The sequence below is a fragment of the Macrobrachium nipponense genome, chromosome 4, assembly GCF_015104395.2.
Source record: "Macrobrachium nipponense isolate FS-2020 chromosome 4, ASM1510439v2, whole genome shotgun sequence".
In the NCBI taxonomy this organism is placed as follows: Eukaryota; Metazoa; Arthropoda; class Malacostraca; order Decapoda; family Palaemonidae; genus Macrobrachium; species Macrobrachium nipponense.
This window is the reverse complement of record NC_061100.1, coordinates 11,667,025-11,691,190: the sequence shown is the minus strand read 5'-3', so window position 1 is coordinate 11,691,190 and position 24,166 is coordinate 11,667,025. Positions and strand designations below refer to the sequence as shown.

General features: G+C 37.5%; 2 protein-coding genes across 2 annotated transcripts in view; one reads left to right on the top strand and one right to left on the bottom strand.

Annotated features, from left to right (window-relative positions):
• The first annotated feature begins 3,591 nt into the window (after positions 1-3,591).
• LOC135210685 (tigger transposable element-derived protein 1-like) lies at positions 3,592-5,429 on the top strand. The gene is made up of 5 exons (XM_064243460.1): positions 3,592-4,156; positions 4,323-4,661; positions 4,802-4,870; positions 5,207-5,275; positions 5,398-5,429. Exons 1-5 carry the CDS (start codon positions 3,592-3,594, stop codon positions 5,427-5,429), a joined length of 1,074 nt encoding a protein of 357 aa, XP_064099530.1.
• A 445-nt stretch (positions 5,430-5,874) lies between these two features.
• The window catches only part of LOC135210684 (uncharacterized), a 61,792-nt gene continuing 43,500 nt past the window's right edge, over positions 5,875-24,166 (bottom strand). The window contains exons 5-6 of the mRNA XM_064243459.1: positions 6,937-7,124; positions 5,875-5,909 (exon numbers count right to left, since the gene is read on the bottom strand). Coding sequence (XP_064099529.1) covers positions 5,875-5,909; positions 6,937-7,124 — 223 coding nt within the window. The remainder of the gene's footprint in view (positions 5,910-6,936; positions 7,125-24,166) is intronic.

The following is a 24,166-nucleotide window of genomic DNA, read 5'->3' as shown; positions in this document are numbered from 1 at the left end:
AGCCACGTCCTTCACTAACTGAGAAGGGAACAAATAGTCAGACAGAGGTGCATACAGTAGAGCTGCCCTCTGAGCATGCGAGACTGCCTTTGTAAGAAGGCGCCATACACCGTCCTTTTCTTCAAAAGACCTGCTCCAAATAATGAAGAGACTTCAAAAGATCCATCCTGTACCGCTTTGTCGATGCAAGACAAAACGCATAACGGGCTTCAGTTCGATTCCCTGTGAATCGTGAGCTTTCTTGGACATCACCCCAAGGGACCAATCTAAGAAGTTGAAGACTTCCAATACATGGAAAAGTCCCTTGAGGAATGAATCCAGTTCTGAAATACTCAGTGATTATCGAGCAGAATTAAGACTTGGACGCCTTGAAGCGTCAACTAACGTCGAAAAATCTGCCTCTGTTGTAGAAGGGAGAGCGATACCCATAATCCTCCCCGTCTTGTACCATATGCCTCTTTTCCCAGCTAACCTTGCGGGAGGCATGCAAAATACTGTCCTGACTAAGTCTTTCTTCGACTTCATCCAGGAGTCTAGGCGTAAAGCCCGCTTCATCGAGATGGTGGGCTTCATCTTCAGAAAAGACGAGGGCTTCTTTGCCTTCGCACTCGAAAAGAGCGAGCGCGGAGAAGGAGGAGCAGCCGGAGTCAACTCGTCTCCGTATTCCTCCAGAAGCATGGTAGTCAACACCTTATAGTTGGACAAGCCTCTCTTCCATGATCGTCATCATCCGAGTTTTCCTCCAACTCTGGATAAATCTGAGTTTCCGTTCTCCTTTCGAACTTTCCTCTTCTGGAGGAGACAAACTCCTGATAGGAGAGGGCTAAGGGAATGAAAGTCTTTTTCCCCTTTCCTTTTTCCCGTTGTTTTTTGATCGACTTGGAAGGCGTCACAACCTGCGGCTTCTCTTGCGCTTTAGAAGACGTCTTGTATGACGCTTCCCGCGCTCCGAGCGTCATGTATGACGTCTCTTGTTGACGTCTTGATGACGCTTCGCGTCTGGAAGACGCTTCGCTCTCTAAGGGCTTCTACTCGGCGTCACAATCTTGGACGGAGCGTCACGTCTAAGATCCGCTTGAAAATGACGCTTCACTTCTAAAAGACGTCTTTCGTTTCTCTTGTCTTACAAACACTCTCGTCAGCCCCCGTTTTCTTCGAGCAGGTGCGAGAGGACGAGACTTCTTAATGTAAGCGTCACGTTCCTTCCGACGGGGCGCTCAAAACCAAAACCCACAAGAGATGACAGTTGTTCCTGAACCGCCATGATGATCTTTCTTGACGCTTCTCCACGTCTAGTGCATGACGTCTCTCGTCATCACTCGGGGAAGAAGCCTGATGGGGTACTTCCTCGTAAGCGTCAGGTGACGCTGACGCCACCTTCGCTTCTTAATAGCAGACGGGGCGTCATCCGAGAAGCGCTCTGGACTCGAATCAATGTCTTGCTTCATATGACGCTTCAGCGGTCTCGATAAGTTCGACTCCTTCCACCCTCGTTTAGGTGAGGGACGAGGGAGAGGACGAGAAACACTCGCGAAGGACGCTTTTCCTATAGCGCCCTTGAGCTGGCTGCCATGAAGCAGAGCTAGCTGAAGGGACGTCTGACCGTTTGGGGATTCCCCACGACCCCCTTAAGGCTTTCGACTTTCCTTTCCTCTGGGCCATTGTGAGCTTGGAAGAGGTCTAGGCCTGGGAGCGTCGCAGGGACGATCAAACGCCCCTCCACAACACTGGGAGAACTCACTTCACTGAAATGTTCACTCTCACTAGCCTTACCTTTGGAGTCAGCCATCTTGGACTTCATGTCTCTAATAGTAGCCTTCAGATTGGCGTATTTCCGATGCCGAATCCGAAAAAGCACTCTGAGAATGAGATATATAGGGAGAATCTACATCCGTAGGATTAGAATTATCCGTGAAAGGCTCAATAGGCCTTGAACACACACCTTTCAGTCGTCTAACTCTATCCCTCTCTAACTTCTTCAAATAAGAAGTCAAAGTCTTCCACTCTTCTGCATTCAATCCCTCGCATTCCTTACAAGTATTAATAGCAGAACACTGGACCCCCCTACATTTACGGTATACAGTGTGAGGATCAACCGAAGCCTTCGGTATCCTCACCCTGCAGCCTACATTCACACACATTCTCACACTCACATTAGAATCAGACATACTGAGAAAAATCCAAAAGAGTTATTCCAAAAACAGTCCACAGTAAGCAATAGCGAATGCCAAAACACGATCCAAATACGTCACCAAAAAGCCGAAAACGTTGATCAAATGTTGAAAAATGAATCTAGTCAGGAGGTAATAACAACAATGTTGATACACCGGCGACAGAGAAAATATGATAGAAAACGGGATGGTTCCTAGTCCTGCCGCCCAGGGCAGGCCGGTAGATCACCTGACCTACCTGTAGCGAGTGGCGCGAAATTTGAATTTCTGTCGGGGACGACGGAGTCTTAGCTATGTATATATCTGACAGGTAAGTTGATTGTATGAAAAACTAAGTTTGTGGTTAGATTACAACGCAAATTCAAATGTCACAACGTTTTTCGATGCTTTTTAGTGACGCCTCATATGCGGAACTATAGTTTCCGAGCGAATGAATAATAGCTTACGATGCGCAAAGTTTACAACAGTATTCAAAAGCGCATATATATGAAAAAATCATTGCTCGTTTCCAGTAATAATAAAAAAACTAAGTTTCTGGTTAGATTACAACACAAATTCAAAGGTTACAACGGTTTTTTTATGCTTTTTAACGATACCTCATACGCAGAACTAGTTTTTTGAGTGGAGGGCGCATAAATTAATTTACGCTATTAACTGTAAGGTAAACTGACCGTACAACGACCTAGCAGGATCAAGGACGCTGTGCAGCGTAACAATACCAAACAACGCCACTTCAATCGCGTGGTTGCCTTCATTTCGCTAGGTTGTGTCTTGCTACGTTGCTGAATTTTTAGCATTTTTCGTGCCTTTACTATGGCTCCCAAACGGCAGAGTACTTCCTCCGATGATAGTTCATCAAAGAAGAGGAAGGTCATCACCATGGAGGTAAAGTACGACGTCATGAAACGTTCTGAGAAGGGAGAGACCAACACCGAGATAGGTCGTGCTTTGGGCCTTAGCAGGACGACGGTGGTAACCATAGTGAAGGATAAGGAACGCATTCTCAAGCACGTTAAGGATGCTGCACCGATGAAGGCAACGGTGATTAACGTGAAGCAACGTAGCTAGAGCATTGTGGAAATGGAGAAGTTGCTGATGATCTGGCTGGAGGACCAGAACCAGCGACGTGTTCCAGTGAGCCTAAGTGTGATCCAGGAGAAGGCTAGAGAGCTGCATGAGGCAGTAATGAAAAAGTATGGAGAAGGCAGTGCTAGTGGTGAATTTTCCGCGAGAGGTTGGTTTAACCGTTTTAAGGCTCGTGCAAATTTGCATAATGTGAAGCTACAAGGTGAAGCTACTAGTGCTGATAGCGAAGCAGCAGAAAGTTTTCCTAGTGGTTGTGCTGAAAATAATTAAGGATGGTGGTTACACTGCTGACCAAGTTTTTAATGTAGATGAGACTGGCTTATTTTGGAAAAGAATGCCCAACTGTACGTACCTTTCCAAGGAGGAGAAGTCAGCACCTGGCCATAAAGCTGGTAAGGAGCGACTGACTTTACTCTTTGGGGCCAATGCAAGTAGCGACTTGAAACTTAAGCCCTTGCTGGTGTATTTGGCCGAGAATCCGAGGGCTTTCAAGGGCATTTTCAAGAGTCAACTCCCTGTCATTTGGAAGTCGAACAAGAAGGCTTGGGTTACCTTGATGGTCTTCGAAGATTGGTTCAATGACCATTTCGTGCCAGCAGTGGAACGGTATTTGTCTTCGAAGGGTCTGCCTTTTAAGGTGCTTTTAGTTTTAGACAATGCCCTTGGTCACCCTTCAAATTTGAGCAACATGCACCCTAATGTGAAGGTGGTGTACCTTCCACTAAATACAACATCACTGATACAGCTGATGGACCAGGGAGTAATTGCTAACTTTAAGGCTTACTACCTTAGAAGGACAATACGTTCTGCTTTGAGGGCCATCGAAGGTAACAAGGAGTTGACTCTGAAACAGTTTTGGAAGGGCTACAACATTGCTGATGCAGTCAGGAACATTGCAAGTGCTTGGGACGAGTTGAAGACGACCACTTTAAATGGGGCCTGGAAGAAACTGTGTCCACAGTTTTGAAGGCTTTGACCAGGCAGAAGACGTCGAAACTGTGACGAGGAAAATCGTAGGGCTAAGCAAGAGGCTGCAACTAGATCTGGAAGCTGACGATGTTACAGAGCTGCTGGCATCCCATGGAGAGGAATTGTCAGCAGAGGACCTCCTTGAGCTGGAGCAGCAGATGATTGAGGAGGAGTTAGAGGTACCAGACCCAAAACCGAGGTCATTAACTGTCAAAGGCTTGTCAGAGGGTTTTACTCATCTGGAGGGAGCCTGGGCTTCTTTTGAGGGAGAAGACCCTAACGTTGCCAGGTTTGACAAAATCCGGAGAGGGATCATGGATTTGGTAACTTTCTACAAGGAGACCCTGAAGGAGAAGCAGGTGAAGAAAAGTGTGCAGTCTAGGCTTGATACTTTCTTCCACAAGTCTCCAGTACCACCTCCCACTCCTAGTCCTGGTAAGGAATTCTGAACTCTTTAACTAATTTATTTTGTTTACATACTGTAATATAAAATGTGTTAATTTTTTAATGTACATATACTAAATGTTAGTGTAATTGTAACTTCATTAATTTTCATCATTTGTATTTTATTGCAGAAGTGGTGACAATTCCAGATCCCCCTGTACTACCTGGACCCTCTGTAGCAGCCTGTCCACCTCTAGCAGGTAAGAAATTTCATTTTTCTCATTTTCATGTTGGAAATTGTTTACTACATTATGACATACATACTATGTACACTACTACAATGTGTTAATTTTATGTTGCCTAACCTAATATTTTTCTTTATGTATCATTCCAGACCCCTTTGATAGTGAGGATGACCCAGATGACCCTGAGCCTTTCCATGGTTTTGATGTCTCGCCCTATTCATCAGGTAAGGAATCCTTAACAATTTTTTAAAATGTATTATAAATTGCTAATAGAAATTGTATAAAAAAAAGTGTACTATGTACACTAAGTACTACTACTCCACCTTATTATGTACCCTATCATTCTTCCAGATCTAGATGTAGCCTCTTCAGAGCCCAAATCAGTTGATACAACAACAATGACCTCTCCAACTCCATCAGGTAAAAGAATTCTTCATTTTTTTAATTGTACATATGTCAAACAGTAAATAATACTACTACATACATATACCTATTGTGTGGAGAAGTTAATACTCTTATCTTTTTATTTTTTATCATTCCAGACTCCCAAGCACCTGCAAGTTCCACTCCATAGCCAGCCACTCTCATCTACCATATGCCCATCCCAGTAAGCAAGCAACACTAGAATTTGGTAAGTAAACTTTTTTTTTTTATGAATGTTTATACATTACATAGTAATATTATACTATGTACATATTGCAGTGTACTACTTTACTAATAATATGTACATTATCATTCCAGACTGACATGCACCTTGTAACTTACATAAACCAGACCTCTACATAGCCTACATCTCTTCATTTCACCAAAGGTAAAGAATTCTCAACTGTTTTTAATGTGTATAAATTGTTAATTATGGAACAGTACATTTTGTACTTGAGTGGTTACATACTGTCCTTTAATATTCTATATCATTCCAGGCTGCCCATCATCTTTTCAAGCTCTCTCATCCTAGCCTGTCATCTGTATAAAGCACACTGAAGTTAGGTATGGAATTCATCTTTTTTTAAGTTTTTACTCTACCTAGTAATAAACAAAGCTTTCTGAAATATACCTGAAATAATACATATAGAACTTCTATTACTGTACATACACATATGTACATACTACCCTGTAATTATCCTTATCATTGCCGGCTCCCTACACATGCATACTATCTCCATCACCATCTCCCACAACCTAGCTAACAGCTTTGAGACTCACAAGTATGTAAGGAATTCCTAACTAAGTTTTATACATGTTATATCTTATAAACCACTGTATGGCATACTGTATGTAACTTACTATGCATAGAGGACTTACTACATATGTACAGTACTATTAATATATTTTTTTGTACATTCCGAATCCCAGAAAACCCCCTGAATGAGGTAGCTATGTGGCCACAAAAAACTTTGTCCAGGGTTACATAGCATACAACTTTAAACAAAATAAAAGTAAGGAAAATTATACATACATTCACTCTTTTTACTCTTGATATACTCTAATTTACATATTGCATTCAGGACTTTGTGTAGTATTTTGTACTAATTGTGTACTTTTACCTTCCAGAACCACCATTTTTGGATGAAAATAACTCCAGGTTGTACATAAAACTTCAGGAAACTACATGTAGTGTACCCAAAGGATTACTAGTAAGGTTTCTATAACTTTTTTTATTAGTTTAATACATTTATCCGACGTTCTGGCTTACGACGATTTTCGGGTTACGACGCATCTCAAGAACGGAACCCCCGTCGTAACCCGGGGACTGCCTGTATACTGTAGTGTATGCTAGGCTACCATATATGTATGTATAGATAGTACCCAATACCCTAGTGTGGGCTAGGCTAAATTCGCGATAAAATTTTAACAACAAACAAAGGGGTTTTTGGAGCCTAACCCCATTGTAAGTAGGACAATATCTACTTTCATGTAAATACCTCACTATAGGAGGAGGTATTCTTATCAGGTAAAATATATAAAATATTAAAATGTTAATAGCTTGGTTCTTGGATGAAAATAATTTAACTTTTTACATCTGTAAGTTATAACATCATAATATACCACTAGATAACACAAATCTTTAAAACTGTACTTACCTGCAGTATGTGAAATAGGAAGCGACTGATCACGTACGCAAAAATCTGAAACTGCATTTTCATCCAAAGAATCAGAACCATTCTGATGTTGTGTTGCTTGACTATATGCTTCACAGACAAGGTTACTACAGAACTCTTCAGCAGCATGAGTCATATACGCTTCAAAAATATCAGGACTATCCATACACCTGAAAAGTTATTGGTAAAAAACCATGACAAAAAATTGGTGTTGTAAATGAAATCCTCGCTTTAAAATCCTATAGCCCCACCAATTAAACAGGAAACTTGATTTACACTAATGAAATTAACCTCCAGTGGATAAACTTACAGGATGCTCCAATCACCAAAGAAGAGAAGTTGAAAATCAGTTTGAAAATTTCAGACAGTTTAGCAAACAAAATTATCAAGTATTACTGCTCAAAAAAATTATTTCAGAGAGGCTTGCAGACAATTCTGCTCACCAATTTCATGCCTCGTTGAGCAACAAATTTATTATTTGATCTTCTAATCCCTTTACAGGCAGTCCCCCAGGTTACATCAGGGGTTCTGTTCCTATGCCACGATGAAGCCAATAAACGGCATATCCAGACATCTTTGAAAATCTTAAGAAAACATCACTTTTAATCCTGTGGGTGTCTTGAAAACAACATAACCTGCATATGATTGAGTTTTTCATCAAAACACCTCCAAATTTTGACTACTGTCATTTTGGAGCCCCATAGTTCCAGTATGCTGTTGGACTGACAACATAAACCCAGAAAAACCAATGTTACCCGGGAAATAATTTTTGATGAATACGTATATTTAAAGAGCAACGTAACCTTAGAACAATGTAAGCAGAGTCTAATATAACCAGGGGACTGCCTGTATTTGGATATTGTCAATTTTACTTCAATGGCCTACCAACACATCACTTTTTAATAGAAATAGCTATTTACTGTAGTTTACTGATGGCATAAAAAACTTACCAATAGAGAATGCTTTACCTTTTTTAATTTTAATTTCATTTTAATTTGATGTGCAGAATAAAAGCATGTATCTTACATAGTAAACACACGCTTACTGTGTGTAGTGGTAATCTTTACCTACAAAGAACCTACAAAGAACACTTTACCTATTAATTTTTTTGGTCTGAATACTGTACTGTATATTACGGTATTCCTTTTTGACCATTTACTCTTCTTAAACATTTGATACTGTACATATATAACACTTATCTAGAGAGAATAGTTAACTTTATGCACTATCATCTTATTTTCAATATTTAACTTTTTAGTTTCAACACTATATACTCTATATTACATTACTTCTTTTTAAACACATGATACAGCATGACACTTCCCTAACGAGAACGCTTAAATATAAGTATACTGTACCCTTTTTTTCATTTCCAGTAGTAGGGGTACATATTTTTAATGATTAAGTAAAGCACAGAAGATATGACATGGCTTAGCTACACAAAATAAGTTATCTTTAATTTTGCATTTGAAACATTATGAAGCTGCATACTTTTCATAGTTAGTTAGTGATCACAGAATAGGACAAGATGACATCACAAGTAATCACATTTACCTGTACATGTTTTCCTCCTCTTTCAACTTCAGTGATGCTTTACTGCGTTTTTCTCTGTTGCTACTATCACTATATAACATTGCTTAGGGAGCATTATAGTGTCATGATGAAAATGCAGTATGAAGGGTCTTTTATTGCTTTTGGCATGTTTTAGTACCATTTGTAAATATTAACCCTTAAAGGAGGGGTATACTAATATATGTATATTAAGCCCACCCCTTGATCATGCAGACTTTTAGGTTGGTCAATTTAAGAACAAGACAAATCAGAAAAGGGGAAGATATGCAAATGTGTGTATATAGATTTTTGGCATTAAGCCAAGCACTGGGGCAACTAAGGCCATTCAGCACTGAAATGGAGATTGACAGTAAAAGGTTACAAAGGTGTAACAGGAAAACCTCGCAGTTGCACTATGAAACAATTGTAAGGAGAGGGTGGAGAGTAAGATCTAAGAAAGACTATGAACAGAGGTACAGTAAAAGGAATGAAAGTTGTTGCAGCTGGGGGCCGAATGGACGCTGCAAAGAACCTAAAGTAATGCCTACATTGCACCAAATGTGGTGCACTGACAGCACTAACCCCCCTACAAGGAAGATATGCAAATGCACAATGTGTAAGGAAAGTAAAAAATAAAAAATCTCAGTACCTTCCATGGGAAGTTCAAAGTTCATATTTCTAACCTTGTGTGGGGCCTCTTTTCCAAGGCAATTGTAAAAACATGCTAATTTTAGTTATATATGTTTTTCTCTAATAATATTTGCTTTTGCCTTATTCTGTAAAATTATAATTACAGCTCACACAGTACCATACATAACATAAGAACTAAAATCAGTAACAAATTCTGACCATATTTATTGTAAAATATTTACGAGATGTACTCAGATGAGGGGATGCAGTACCTTTTTTGTGAAAATATACAAGTTATTTTGTGTTCTGCTTTTCAGCAAGTTCTGATGTTCATTTGGACTTTCAGATCACAAATTGTTGGCATACATTTGCAGCATGCACATAACAACAACTGGAGAAGACATTTTCAAGGAAGTACTGAAAACTTTGCAAGGCTATAACATTCAATGGAACTGGCTTCGACGTGTTAACAGTTGGAGGAAAAAACATGGCTGGAGTGGAGGGTCTGGTGGGGTAGATCAAGACTAAGTTGGAAGATCTTCAATTCTTGGGAGCTCTGTTTATACACTGCATTATATATCAGCAAGAGTGAGAAAGACATCGAATGAGGTTGACTGATGAATATTTGTTAGAAAGCAATTCTCTTGGTTGGATGCAACAAATCCAAAGCAAATATTGATGATTTATGAAAGCTAAATGCCAGTTTTACAAATCTCACTAACCTTTTTTGCTTGCTGCTTAGTCTGTCAGATTTAGATATGTACACAATGGGTGTGATATGACCATCTTTTTGCTAACATCGCCTTCTTTGATAACATTTTAGTGAATATGTTTCTTTATTTTTGTGTATTTTGCATTTTGTGTACAGGCAGACCACAGCTAACAGCAGGGGTTCCTTTCCTGAGGCCTGACGCTAACCGAAAATTGCTGCTAACCGAAATTTTTAAAATCTATGGGCGCCCAATCCACCTTACAGTGCCCTAGACTTGTTAACAATGCCTTAGACAGTGTCACAGCCAGATATTTTGCCCTAATATGTAGAAACTCTTTATTGAAAAGGTGGAATTTCACTTGCCTAATCAATTATTATGGTCTGCATGGTAGTTCTACAAATGTTTAATGCCACATTCGATGAACTTACTGGTAAATCTTGGCCTAGTAAGAGTGTGAGAGAGGGAGGGAAAAAAAAAAAAAAAAAATTTCAGGCTGTTAACATTTCCTCTATCTCTATCATATCTTCTAGTAAAATATCTTCTAGTACAATAATTTAAAAAAGCAAAAGAGAATAATGAAAGTATCGTTAGTAAAGTTATAATCATTGCTCAACCCTTAAACTCTGATTGGGCGTGTTAAACATCAACGAAAATTGTCTGACAGGTGCCTAACCGACGTATGGTACATCGATGCAAAATATTTTTTTTTTTTTTAATTTGCAGAAAAATAATTATAGGCCTACTAGGCAAAAACTTATGAATCACGCGCCTTGAGGGATGCTGGGAGCTCATGGATCAAGCTGTTGTTTTGTTTACAGGCATTACCCAGGTGCACATGCGCGAAATGCTTTCTTCTTGCACCAGCAAGCATCAGCAGCGCGTCGTCCGAGAGCAATCTTTTGCCGCAATCGTGTTTTGCCGAACTTTTGCGAGTTTGAGTATTTGTTGTGGTACAAGACATAAGTAGAGATGTCTGAACATTGAATGGAGCGTGAAAGGCACGTTTTACCTCTTGGGAGGCATTGTGTGAGACGTATTTTGGACTTGGATGCTGGCGAGAGACCCATGCTCCTCAACGCCGTTCCGTGCGGCCTCGTGTGGCCGAAAGTGTTCAAGCACCACATCATGTGCCTCGCGTGCCTTTTACAACCCCTAGGAAGCATCGGAGTGTCCTGAAGGGCACTCATAGGCATTTGGGAGGCCTCAAACCAAAAAACATGGACGACTACTTGTTAGGGCTTGATCGGGAGCATGTCGCAAGTCCTCATTTTGATGGCGGTTGGTCATCTAGTGACGAGGACATCACTCCCGATGTTAGTGATGATGAATATTTGCCTCCAATGTCTGTACGAGGGTCTCAGGCTGAAAGTGAGTTGGAGTTCAGTGGTTTTAGTCATAAGAGGGGGAATCTGAGGAGGAGGAGGAGTTGTCGTCGTCTAGTTTTGTTGTCGATGACGACACAGAAAGCAAGGGCCTAAGTGAGGGAGATGGGCCAGTGGGGGGATTTCCAGTGCGAAACCATGCCCGAGCATGTAGAAGGTCGGAGCGTCGCGCAAGCCAAGGTGAAGGCCGGTTATCTGAGAGCGACGAGGGGTGGTCGGAGGACCCCACCCCACCTAACATGCACCCATCCACGGCAGCACCTGGGCTCAACGTACCTGTTCCTCTCACTGCTCTGGGGTTCATTCAGCTGTTCCTTACGCAGGAATTGCTGTAATACCTGGTAGCAGAGACGGCAGACTACGCCCGGTACTGCCTTGACGAACTACGGACGACATTGTAGCATCGCTGGCGGGGCTGCCACCTCACTGACATGGCTCATTTTTTGGGGCTCCACATTGTTTTTGGAATGATGCCTGCTGCCGATGTCAGGCAATATTGGAAGCGGAATTTTTTTTAAGTACGCCCAATGTGCCTGGAATTATGTCCCGTGATAGTTTCCTGGTGTTGGACAGGTATTTCAACGCCTTCAACCAAAGGGCCATACCGCGGAATAACCCCCATCGCCTCATCTTAGTCCGCCCAGTGTTGGAGTACATTCGTGAACGGTGCCAATTTCTCAAGGTTCCTGGTAAGAACCTTTCTTTGGATGAGGGGATGATGCCTTACAAAGGACGTCTGAGCATAAAAGTGTACAACCCCAAGAAGCCAAAGAAATATGGTGTGAAATTGTTCTTTATTACAGAGTCCAACGCTAGATACGTTGTGGACTTCTCAGTGTATTCCAGGGTCTTCTCCACGCTGCGTGACACTGTGTTCGGTTTTGTGGATCGTTTCGGTAACCAGGGATAACACCTGTTTATGGATAATTATTATAACTCAGTATTCCAGGCCCAGGAACTGTATGAAGCAGGTGTGCATGTCAGTAGTACCCTTCGGCTGGTGCGTGGGGCCCCAAATGTCCTCAAGAGGTTAGTTAGCCAGCCGCAACCTCTGGCAAGAGGAGACAGAGTGGCGGCGGAAGGGAGCTGTCTTCGTCATCTGTTGGAAGGGGGTCCAACTCGTCCCCATGATTACGACAAGTCATGAGCCCATCCAAGAAGAGGTCGTCCAGCGGAAGAAGACACGTCGGCAGGGCCGAGTTATGTATGAGGAGTTTTGTGTCGAGCGGCCTACCGTCATTGGGCACTACAATAGGAACATGGGAGGAGTTGATCTCTTTGATCAACTCATCCAGTATTATCCCTTTGCCAGGAGAACCAGGAGGTGGACACAAAAGCTCCTCAAATACATTCTTCAGTTGGCCCTACAGAATGCCTACATCCTCTACTGTGGGTACTATAATTTAGACCTCCGGCGGTTGTCCCACATCCAGTTTCTCGAGGTGGCCGGGAATGCCCTCATCAACTTTAATCTTGATGAGTGGCCTTCCATCACCGGCCCCCCTGCCCCGAGCTCCAGATCTGCCCCTAGAGGAAAGGGCAGATGTTAGGAGGGCTAACTTTGGTCATCCTGCTCCTGCCGCCACCCTTGATGATCCCGCCCGCGCTCAGATTATGACTTCTTGTCGGATAGTGGACCCTGTCTGTTGGCTGCAGCCAGGGGATCACACACTGGAGCTCCTAGAAGGGCACAGGCAGAAACAGTGCCGGGTGTGCCATATGAATGGCAGATGGAGAGACACCCGGTTCTTCTGTCGCACCTGCAATATAGCTCTTTGCAGGTTATTCGGGGAGTGTGACTGCAAGCCAACGACCATAACGCGGTCATTTATATTGGAGTGCGCCTGCCATAGGGACAACGGAGGGCGCAGAGGGCCGCCCTTTCAGCAGTAAGGGCACGCATCTCCCTCCTCCACCTGTACCTCGTCATGTCGAGAGGAAAAAAAATGCAAGACTCTTTAATGGAGGAGGAAGACAACAAGAATAGAACGAAGAGTCATGATTATGAGTGAGTATTCTGCATTGATTTTTACATTTAGTTTTATATTTATTACAAGTTTTTATACATCTGTATTTACTGATGTATTTTATATTATTTCATTTAATGCAAAAAGAAAAGTTTTTCAACAGCATTCCTTTTAGTTATGCATTTGTACCAGAATAAAAAAAATGTAATATATATATATATATATATAATATATATATATATATATATATACTATATATAATATATACATATATATAGATATATATATATATATATGTATGTATGCATCATATAGTATATATGTATGTATCCGTATTTATGTATATTTATTATGTATTAATATATATATATAATATTATATATATATATAGATTCTATTATATATATATCTAATATATATATATTATATATATATATATATATATATATTATACATATATATATATTATATTATATATATATATCTTTATATATATATATATATATATATATATATATGATATATAATATTATATATATATATATAGATATTATATATATATATATATATAGATATATAGATATAGTGGATAATATATATATATATATATATATATATATATAGAATATATATATATATAGATATATATATATAGATACATATATATATATATATACATTATATATATATATATTTATACGTTATAGATTCTCTTATTATACCCAGTAATCAATTCATTATTGATGCTTTTGTAAAACAGTCAGCCATAGTCCTCTAATTATCAGCTGATTTTAGGTGGGAAACCAAACCACTCCAGACCAGGGATAGGGAATTTCCTGTGAGAAGGGAGAATATAGTCTTTTGTCAGCTTTAGGGACGTATCTCAAAGGGAAGGATGTAGGCAGACTGGTACTCTTAGGCCTATATCTTAAGCTCTTTTTCCTGTGAACCCTCTGCTGGCTGTATGTTCTGTTTCCAGGATGCCCTGCTCGTGGGGGGGTTAAGCTGACCCCCACCACCCAGGCAAGACACCTGCGATTTTCCTCAGACCGCTACAGTTCGTGACCTCGGACGGATGTCCGACCACCCGCCTTCCATTTAGGCCTATCCATGGCATTACTGGCGCGCCCGAGCCCCAGACCTGAGACAATGCCAGGCCGCATTTTCTACAAAGATCCACTGGAACATGGCATCCCAGGTACGTCTTGTGAAACAGCATATTGCCAGTCCCTTACATCCTAGTGCCTAATTACTCCCCATTTTCCCAATTCAAACCTCTAAACCAAAAAGAACTCATCCCTTTGTTTCCTCTCACTTCCTCATGGCCGCATGCTTCCCCTTGTGTGATCGTCCCAGACCAATGAAGTCTCCAGTGCATACCTCAGTGAAACATTAGAGTTCCTTTGCCCCAGTGTTAGAGAACAAAACAATCGTAATTTGGGGCAAGAAATCCTTTTTCTTTTGTCTTGTCTAATCTGGAATTCTTTTCCAGATTCCCTGAGTCATGTGTCAAGTCTATCTGCCCGCAAGTGTTGCACTGCCGCAAGATATCGAAACCTAGCTTTCATTACTTGAATCACATTTTGGCCAGCTATCCATTTGTGAGAAATATATGGGTCCCAGCGGGGGGACACGCTGCATTTACTTTTCTCCAGGCCAGTAAGGGCCTCTTGTAAATAAATAGCTGTAAAGTAATTGGCTGAGTTTCTGGCGACCTTTCCTGTAGAGTAAATTATCACTATAAATCCTTTTACGGTAAGTTCAAGTAAATTTCCTTTATTTTCCCTCAACTATTTCTGTTTACGTATCGTAGTTCTTTCAAGGCCGGGCTCATACGTAAATATATATACAGTGGTACCTCGAGATACGAAATTAATCCGTTCCGAGACGGCCTTCGTATTATGAGTTTTTCGTATCTTGGAAAAACAACATTTTACATTTAAAATGGCTAATCCGTTCCAAGCCCTCCAAAAACACCCCAGTAAATATATTTCCAGGCCTAAAACACATGTTCTAGGGTTACGACAGAAGAAACTATGTCTCCAAAAAGGCAAAATACTGTACATACTTGAGTAATATTCAACTGCATGTAATGTTTCAAACCCCATTTTTACTGCATATATTAGGACTTTAGCATATGTCCCTTAGCAATAAGCCTAGCCTATGTTAGCGGTTGCTACTGTAGCCTAGTCTATGATTCTGACATCTAAACCTAAGAGCTAAAAGCTTAGAATATGCCAATAAAATGTATAAATATCAGTATGTACTCATTTCAAATAATTATTAATTAATCATTAACTATAATACACAAACAAAGAAAAAACAAACCTTCTAATCGATTGTTTACATTCTTACGAGTATCGAATGAGCGGCAAGCAATCATTTTTCCTAGCACACAGTAAGCCATAAATTGTCATTAATATCTCTCTTCAACTAATGAAACCACCAAACAGTATAATAACCATTCATTTTTTTCTATTCTTTATTCTATCTTTACCTAATGGAGATACCGAGTTACTGACAGCTGTAATGAAACATACGTAATACGTAACGTAAATAATAAAACAGAAGAAGAATTCTAAAAAAAAAAAAACAAAAAAAAAAAAAAAAAAAAAAAAAAAATACCTATTTGTTGGCAGACTGATTTATTTTATATTTTCTGATATCTAATTCACAATTTTTTTATTAAATCTAATTGGCCATGGGTACTCCATTATTTCAAATAACTTTATTAAGTAACCATTAACTATAATAAACAAAACAAAACAAAAAAAAAGCTTTCCAAACGTCTGTTTACATCCAGCACTTACTAGTATCCGCAACGATCGCTCCAAGCAAATCACACTTTTACACAGTAAGCCATAAATTTTCATTATCTCTCTTCAACTACTGAAACTACCAAACAGTATGATAACCATTCATTTCTATTCTTTATTCTATCTTTACCTAATTTTTTTTTTTTTTATTAAATGTATAGCATAAGTTTTTCAATTTACAGCAACCTTTTACCAATAGAATACTTAAAGACAAGGGGTAGATGCTGACCCAATAGGAGAGCAGGACCTTATGGGGTGACTAGCATCAGGAACCATGGGATAGCGGGAGGATGGTGGGCGAGTTTACTCAGTTGGCGGCGCGGGAGCATTTTTAAAATTGTTCTCGGTGGTCCAGGCGAATCTCGGGACTTTACAGCAACAACCTTTCGTATCTTGAAAACTTTTGTCATATAGAGCAGTAAAATTTTTCGCAATGGCTTTCGTATCTCGAGGTACTACTGTATATATATATATATATATATATATATATATATATATATATATATATATATATATATGTTTTAATATATATTATATATATATATATCTATATATATATATATATATATTATATATATATATATATATATCTATATATATATATATATATATATATATATATACTATATATATATATATATATATATATATATGTATATAATATATAGATATATATATATATATATGTTATATATATATATATATATAGTATATATATTATATATATATATATATATATATATATATATATATATATATATAGATATATATATATATATATATATATATATTTATATATATATATATATATATATACTATATATATATATATATATATATATATATCTATATATATATATATATATATATATATATATATATTATATATATTATATATATATAGATTTTATATATATATATATATATATATATATATATATATATATATCGAACTACATATGTCCTTTAATATCTAATTCGCTTCTACCTCGGAATTAATATAGTTTCATATTATACTTACAACCGAGGGGGAATTTATTAATAGAATTGGCCATCGACAGGCGCGAACCAGCGACCTCCCAATTCCAGGACTGGCAGGACTGGGGTTTGAGTCCCCGTCGAGAAACGGATGGGCTCGTTTCTTCACACCCAAACCGATCTGTCCACCTAGCAGTAGTATTAGGGACCCCCCAGTGTTAGTCGACTGTTGTGGGTTGCTTTTGGGGTGGTACTGAGTCCTGATTCAGATGAAAAACTTGAAAGATGTCCTGTAGGGGAATCACTGATCTAGACCAATATGGCGGCGCGCCTGTCGATGGCCAATTCTATTATAGCTTATATTAAATTCCCCCTCGGTTAAGCATATATGAAAATATATTAATTCCGAGGTAGAGCGAATTAGATATTAAAGGACATTTGTTGTTTGATATACGTATATGAATCACAGTAATGTGACTTTTATATATATATATATATATATATATATATATATATATATATATATATATTATATATATATATATATATATATATATATATATATATATATATATATATATACACACACACAGTAGTACCTCGTGATAAGAAAGGCTCAACACCTTACGAAAAATCCAAGTTACGAAAGCCAATACAAAAAATTTTACTGCTCTACATACGAAAAGTTTTCAAGATACGAAAGGTTGTTGCTATAAAAGTCCCGAGATTCGCCCGGACCACCGAGAACAATTTTAAAACTCCCGCCCCACCAACTGAGTAAACTCGCCACCATCCTCCCGCTCTCCCATTGGTTCCTGATGCTAGTCACCCCATAAGTCCTGCTCTCCTATTGGTCAGCATCTACCCCCTTGTGCTTTAAGTATTCTATTGGTAAAAGGTTGCTGTAAATTGAAACACTTAGTATTCATGCAATACATTTAATAAAAAAAAAAACATTAGGTAAAGATAGAATAAAGAATAGAAATGAATGGTTATTATACTGTTTGGTAGTTTCAGTAGTTGAAGAGAAATAATGAAAATTTATGGCTTACTGTGTAAAAGTGATTGCTTGGCGATCGTTCGATACTCGTAAGTGCTGGATGTAAACAGACGTTTGGAAGCTTTTTTTTGTTTGTTTATTATAGTTAATGGTTACTTAATAATTATTTGAAATGAGTACAGTGGTCCCCCGTATTCGCGGGGGATTCGTACCAGACCCCCCGTGAATAGTTAGAACCCGCGAATGTTTGGAACCCCTATAAAAATGCTAAAAACAGCCTATTTTTTTAGTTAAAACTCAAGTAAAACCCACTAAAAATTTTCATACATGGTTTTTTTAATAGTTTTATCACAAAAAGTGCATTTTATGATGAAATTCATAAAAAAACCCAGGAATTTGTGGATATTTACCATAGAAAAATACCGCGAATGCACGAATTTTCCGCGAATAATACAGGGAAACGTTCTCGAGAGAAATCCGCGAATGTGAGAGTCCGCGAATCTGGAGAACGCGAATACGGGGGGTCCACTGTACATGCAATACATTTAATAAAAAAAAATGTGAATTAGATATCCATAAAATTATAAAATAAATCAGACTTGCCAACAAATACGCATTTTTTAGAATTCTTCTTCTGTTTTATTATTACGTTACGTATACGTATTACGTATGTTTCATTATAGCTGTCAGTAACTCGGTATCTCCGTAAGGTAAAGATAGAATATAGAATAGAAATGAATGGTTATTATACTGTTTGGTGGTTTCATTAGTTGAAGACAGATACTAATGACAATTTATGGCTTACTGTGTGCTAGGAAAAATGATTGCTTGGCGCTCGTTCCATACTCGTAAGACGGGTAATAGCTGAATGTAAACAATCGATGGAAGGTTTGTTTTTGTTTGTTTGTGTATTATAGTTAATGATTAATTAATAATAATTTGAAATGAAATGATACTTACTGATTATTTATACATTTTATTGGCATATTCTAAGCTTTTAGCTCTTAGGTTTAGATGTCAGAATCATAGACTAGGCTACAGTAGCAACCGCTAACATAGGATAGGCTTATTGCTAAGGGACATATGCCAAAGTCCTAATATATGCAGTAAAAATGGGGTTGAACATTATATGCAGTTGAATAATACTCAAGTATGTACAGTATTTTGCCTTTTTGAGTCATATTTCTTCCGTCGTAACCCTAGAACATGTGTTTTGTTTAGGCCTGGAAATATAATTTGACTGGGTGTTTTTGGAGGGCTTGGAACGGATTAGCCATTTTACATGTAAAAATGTGTTCCAAGTACGAAAAAACTCTTGATACGAAGGCCGTTCTCGGAACGGATTAATTTCGTATCTCGAGATACCACTGTATATATATATATATATATATATATATAATTATATATATATATATAGATATATATATATATATATATATATATATATATATATATATATATATATATATACTATATATATATATATATATATATATTGGTATTTTTGGTAAGCAAAAAATCTAAACATTCCAGTAATATTCAATCATTACCTTCATTTTGAAGCAAATTGGAAGTCTCTAGCACCGTATTTTGATTTATGGTGGATTTTTGAAAAAAAAATACTTTTTCTTTTTCCTTCCCTCCGCGTACGGTATCTCCACCGCAAATCTCCGAAATTGCTTACGTCATGTTGTAGTAATATTTGCACCGTTTCATATTAGTCGTAACATAGAGTTCTATACATGAAAATGTGTGCAATTTCATGTAGAATACAACAAAAAATAATTCATGGTCATAGCTTTTATCAGTTTTAAAATATTTGCATATAAATCACGATAAATAGAAAAAATCGACTTCTTTGACTCGACCGAAATGGTCGAAAAATGCAATTGTAAGCTAAAACTCTTACAGTCTAGTAATATTCAATCACTTATCTACATTTTGAAACAAATTGGAAGTCTCTAGCACAAAATTCCGATTTATGGTGAATTTTTGACAAAACTTTTTCCTTCCCTCCGCACGTGGTATCTCCACCGCAAATCTCTGAAATACTTACGTCACATTGTTGTAATATTTGCACCATTTCATATTAGTTGTTACATAGAGTTCTATATATGAAAATGTGCACAATTTCATGTAGAATACAACAAAAAATAATTCATGGTCGTAGCTTTAATCCTTTTTGAAATATTTGCATATAAATCACGATAAATAAAAAAAAAGACGTTCGGTCAACTTTGACTCAACCAAAATGGTCGAAAAATGCAATTGTAAGCTAAAACTCTTACAGTCTAGTAATATTCAATCATTTATCTTCATTTTGAAACAAATTGGAAGTCTCTAGCACAAAATTCCGATTTATGGTAAATTTTTGACAAAACTTTTTCCTTCCCTCCGCATGCGGTATCTCCGCCGCAAATATCCAAAATGCTTATGTCACATTGTCGTAATATTTGCACTGTTTCATATTTGCCATTATATAGAGTTCTATATATGAAAAATGTGCGCATTTCATGTAGAATACAACAAAAAATAGTTCATGGTCGTAGCTTTTATCAGTTTTGAAATATCTGCATACAAATTGCAATAAATAGAAAAAAATCGACATTTGGTCAACTTCAACTCGACCGAAATGGTCAAAAAACGTAATTGTAAGCTAAAACTCTTACAGTTTAGTAATATTCAATCATTTATCTTCATTTTGAAATAAATTGGAAATCTCTAGCACAGTATTTCAATTTATGGTGAATTTTTGAAAAAAAACTTTCCTTCCCTCCGCACACGGTATCTCCACCGCAAATCTCCGAAATGCTTACGTCACATTGTCATAATATTTGCTCCGTTTCATATTAGCCGTTGCATTTTGTTTTATGTATGAAAATGTGCACAATTTCATGTAGAATACAACAAAAAATAAATCATGGTCGTAGCTTTTATAATATTCGAAATATTTGCATATAAATAACGATAAATAAAAAAATCGACATTCGGTCAACTTCAACTCGACCGAAATGGTCAAAAAATGCAATTGTAAACTAAAACTCTTACAGTTTAGTAATATTCAATTATTTATATTCATTTTGAAACAAATTGAAAGTCTCTAGCACAATATTTCGATTTATGGTGAATTTCTGAAAAAAACTTTTTTCACATCCACACGTTACGAATTCATGCATCATTTTGTGGTAATATTTTCTCAGTGTTGCTTTGATTGTTTTACAATGTGTTATATACCAAAATGATTGCAATTTACTGACCATTTGAAGGCCTGCGAGGCATAGGTTTTCTTAAATATCTTTTTAAATATCAACTGTATCTTCTTGAAATTTTGGCCCAACATGTTTTAGACCTTCCGCTAATGTATGCAATATAACTAAGTATCTAAAATTATTAATAATGGCACTTTACTCTTGAACATTTCCAATTTTCTTTGCATTTGACAGAGACTTTCGGACACCGTTAGGAAAGATGGCCCGCCCACTTCTTTCTCTCCCTTTTAACAAAATATAAATGATGACGTATAGTGTTGTACATTTTTAAATTACTTTATGGATTATTGTTTTATGTATCCAAATTAGTTTCGGCAATAAAGGTTATTTGTGTTTCATTATTTTGGGAGATTATTATGACCTCTTGGTTTATTTAGAGTATATATATACTGGAAAACATACTCGCTAAAAATTAGAGGGGCAGTAGTTACAACGTGTTCAGGTGTGTTTACATTGTCGTCCGGCTTCCACCCGCCCATCCTGAACTCAATGCCATCGAGCAGGTATGAGCGCATATGAAGCTAAATGTACGTTCATCGTTACAGCATTTCACCAGGGCAGACCTAAAGGCCAGACTGGAGGAAGCAAGGCTTTCTGTCTCTAAACAGGTGTGGGAAGGAGCTGTCCAACGAAGTCAAGCTTTCGAGAACGAATACTGGCTTACTGACAACGTCCAGGATTGCACAAATCCAATCGTTGTCAACGTCGCCAGTGATGACGAGGACGATCTGTTTTTAGACAGTAATGGGGAGTGAGCTGAAATATCCTTTACGTGTGTATATATAGTCCTCTAATTAATAAGTTTTGATATATTTATCCACCAGTTTTTTATTTTGTATGTCTATGCTGTTTTCATGGTTACTACAAAAATTTACTTCAAAATCTGTAAAATATCTGTATACTATATTGTACTTTATTGGATCTATATAATAAAATAATGTATATAGTGATCTTACTTTTAAATAAACTATGATAAGTTTTTTCCTTCCATATTTATATCTCCAATAAGAATCTAAAGTTGCCACTACCACACCATTCTCATGGAAATAAATATGAAAGGTACATGATAAATAAAAACATACAAATGGCTTTATGAAAAGTAATCAGTAAAAAATGGTAGTTCTTGTACATTTTAAGACGTAAAAAAAAACATATGGTAGTACACTATTCCATTCATAAGTATCAGACAGAGTAAGAAAGAGAGGGGTGGGCGGGGCTTCTTTCATAACTCTTTGGCTAAGCCAACGACAGGTGTTCGTATATTTACAACTAATACTGAGGAAATTGAGAAAATTTTCTAAGTAAAGTGCCTTAATTATTAATTCAGGGTACTTAATTATATTGCCATATATTAGCAGAAGGTGTAAAACATGTACCAAATTTTCAGGAAGATACAGTTGATATTTAAAAAGATATTTAAGAAAACTTATCCATCGCAGGGCTTGAAATGGTCAGTAGTGTACAATAAAACAAAAAAAGTAAATCGTAAGCTTTAACCCTTTTGCTCACAGCGCGATTTGTATAATTATATGTGAATTTTTTTTGCGCTGTCATATATTCCAATATTTATATATGATAATTATATTTTTTTTCATTTCTGATGGTTGCATACTAAACTTCAGGCAATGACAAAATAAGGAACCAAAAATGAACTCTTAATCTTGAAAACTAAGCGTGCTGTGATTTAAAAAAAAAAAACTTTTTTTTCCGCTTCGCGCTCACTCCCGAACCCCACCGGCATACAGGAGACGATTTCTGAAATACCGCTTAGGCGTTTAAGGGTTAAACGCTACAGCTATAAACAACTGAACGATAACAGTTGTGTTGCTACAACAACCAAACCGAATCCGACCACAACAATGTTTTGCTTGCATTTCAGCCATCATATGATAGTAAAAAATTACTGTAGTTATGCTACAAATGATGTTAAGTAGAACAGGACTTCAATATTTTTGCATTATACCTGTACTGGCTATGGAGGAAATATTGGCAACGAAAAATAGTAGTACTGCTAAATTTAAGCTGCAGTTGTAGCTGAACCTAAGAAAAATTATGTTCACACTGCTAATGACCATAAATTATCATGCATCAGGAAACATGGATGAAACTCGACTGCAAATAATCGCGGAGAAAAAGTTTTAATAAAAAATACTGGCCATGAAAGAACACAGTACTGTTGTTTTCACTGATAAAAGATAAATACAGTAGGGCCTCGATAATCGCGGGGGATAGGGCCCAAAACACTCCATGATAAGTAAATACCTGTGTTATCCTGGTACCCCCCCTCAAAAATTGCTTAAAACTGCCAGCTTTAATAGTAATCCCACCCAAGATCACTATTTCAATGTTTATAACTGACTACTTTAGTTCAAACACCAAATATGTCTTCAATTATCACCTTAAACTAAATTCAAGACAGTTTCAAAGTCATTTTACAACTGTACATATGTAGCCTACTAGCCTATGGATTACAGCTAGAAGCCTTCATACACATGTACTATTACGTACTCACGTGGGCCTCTTTCCTCTTATAAGGCAGGAGAGAGAGAGAGAGAGAGAGAGTAGAGAGAGAGCGAGAGAGAGAAGGAAGGAAGATAGAGAGAGAGAGAGAGAGAGAGAGAGAGAGAGAGAGAGAGAGAGAGAGAGAGAGAGAGAGAGAGAGAGAAATATCAAAATTATGTAATTCATATGGGTAATCACCAACGATCTATGTTGATAAAGATGGCAACGATTTTGCAGTGCAATCAGATGAATAATAAAGAAATGCTACCAGCAGCATGCAGCAAAACATCTCTTCCCTTCTTCTCAACACGTTAATATATTACATGTAATAACTTTCATTTGACGTTTTAAGATTTTTTCCCATAAGAGTAAAAGAATCAGGACTTTTGGATGCCACATAATTA

Coding starts and splice junctions, on each gene's coding strand:
- LOC135210685 (XM_064243460.1), top strand. CDS start 3,592: ATGCCCAACTGTACGTACCTTTCCAAGGAGGAGAAGTCAGCACCTGGC. Junction 4,157..4,322: donor TGCAGTCAGGAACATTGCAA/GTGCTTGGGACG, acceptor ACGATGTTACAG/AGCTGCTGGCATCCCATGGA. Junction 5,276..5,397: donor GACCTCTCCAACTCCATCAG/GTAAAAGAATTC, acceptor TTATCATTCCAG/ACTCCCAAGCACCTGCAAGT.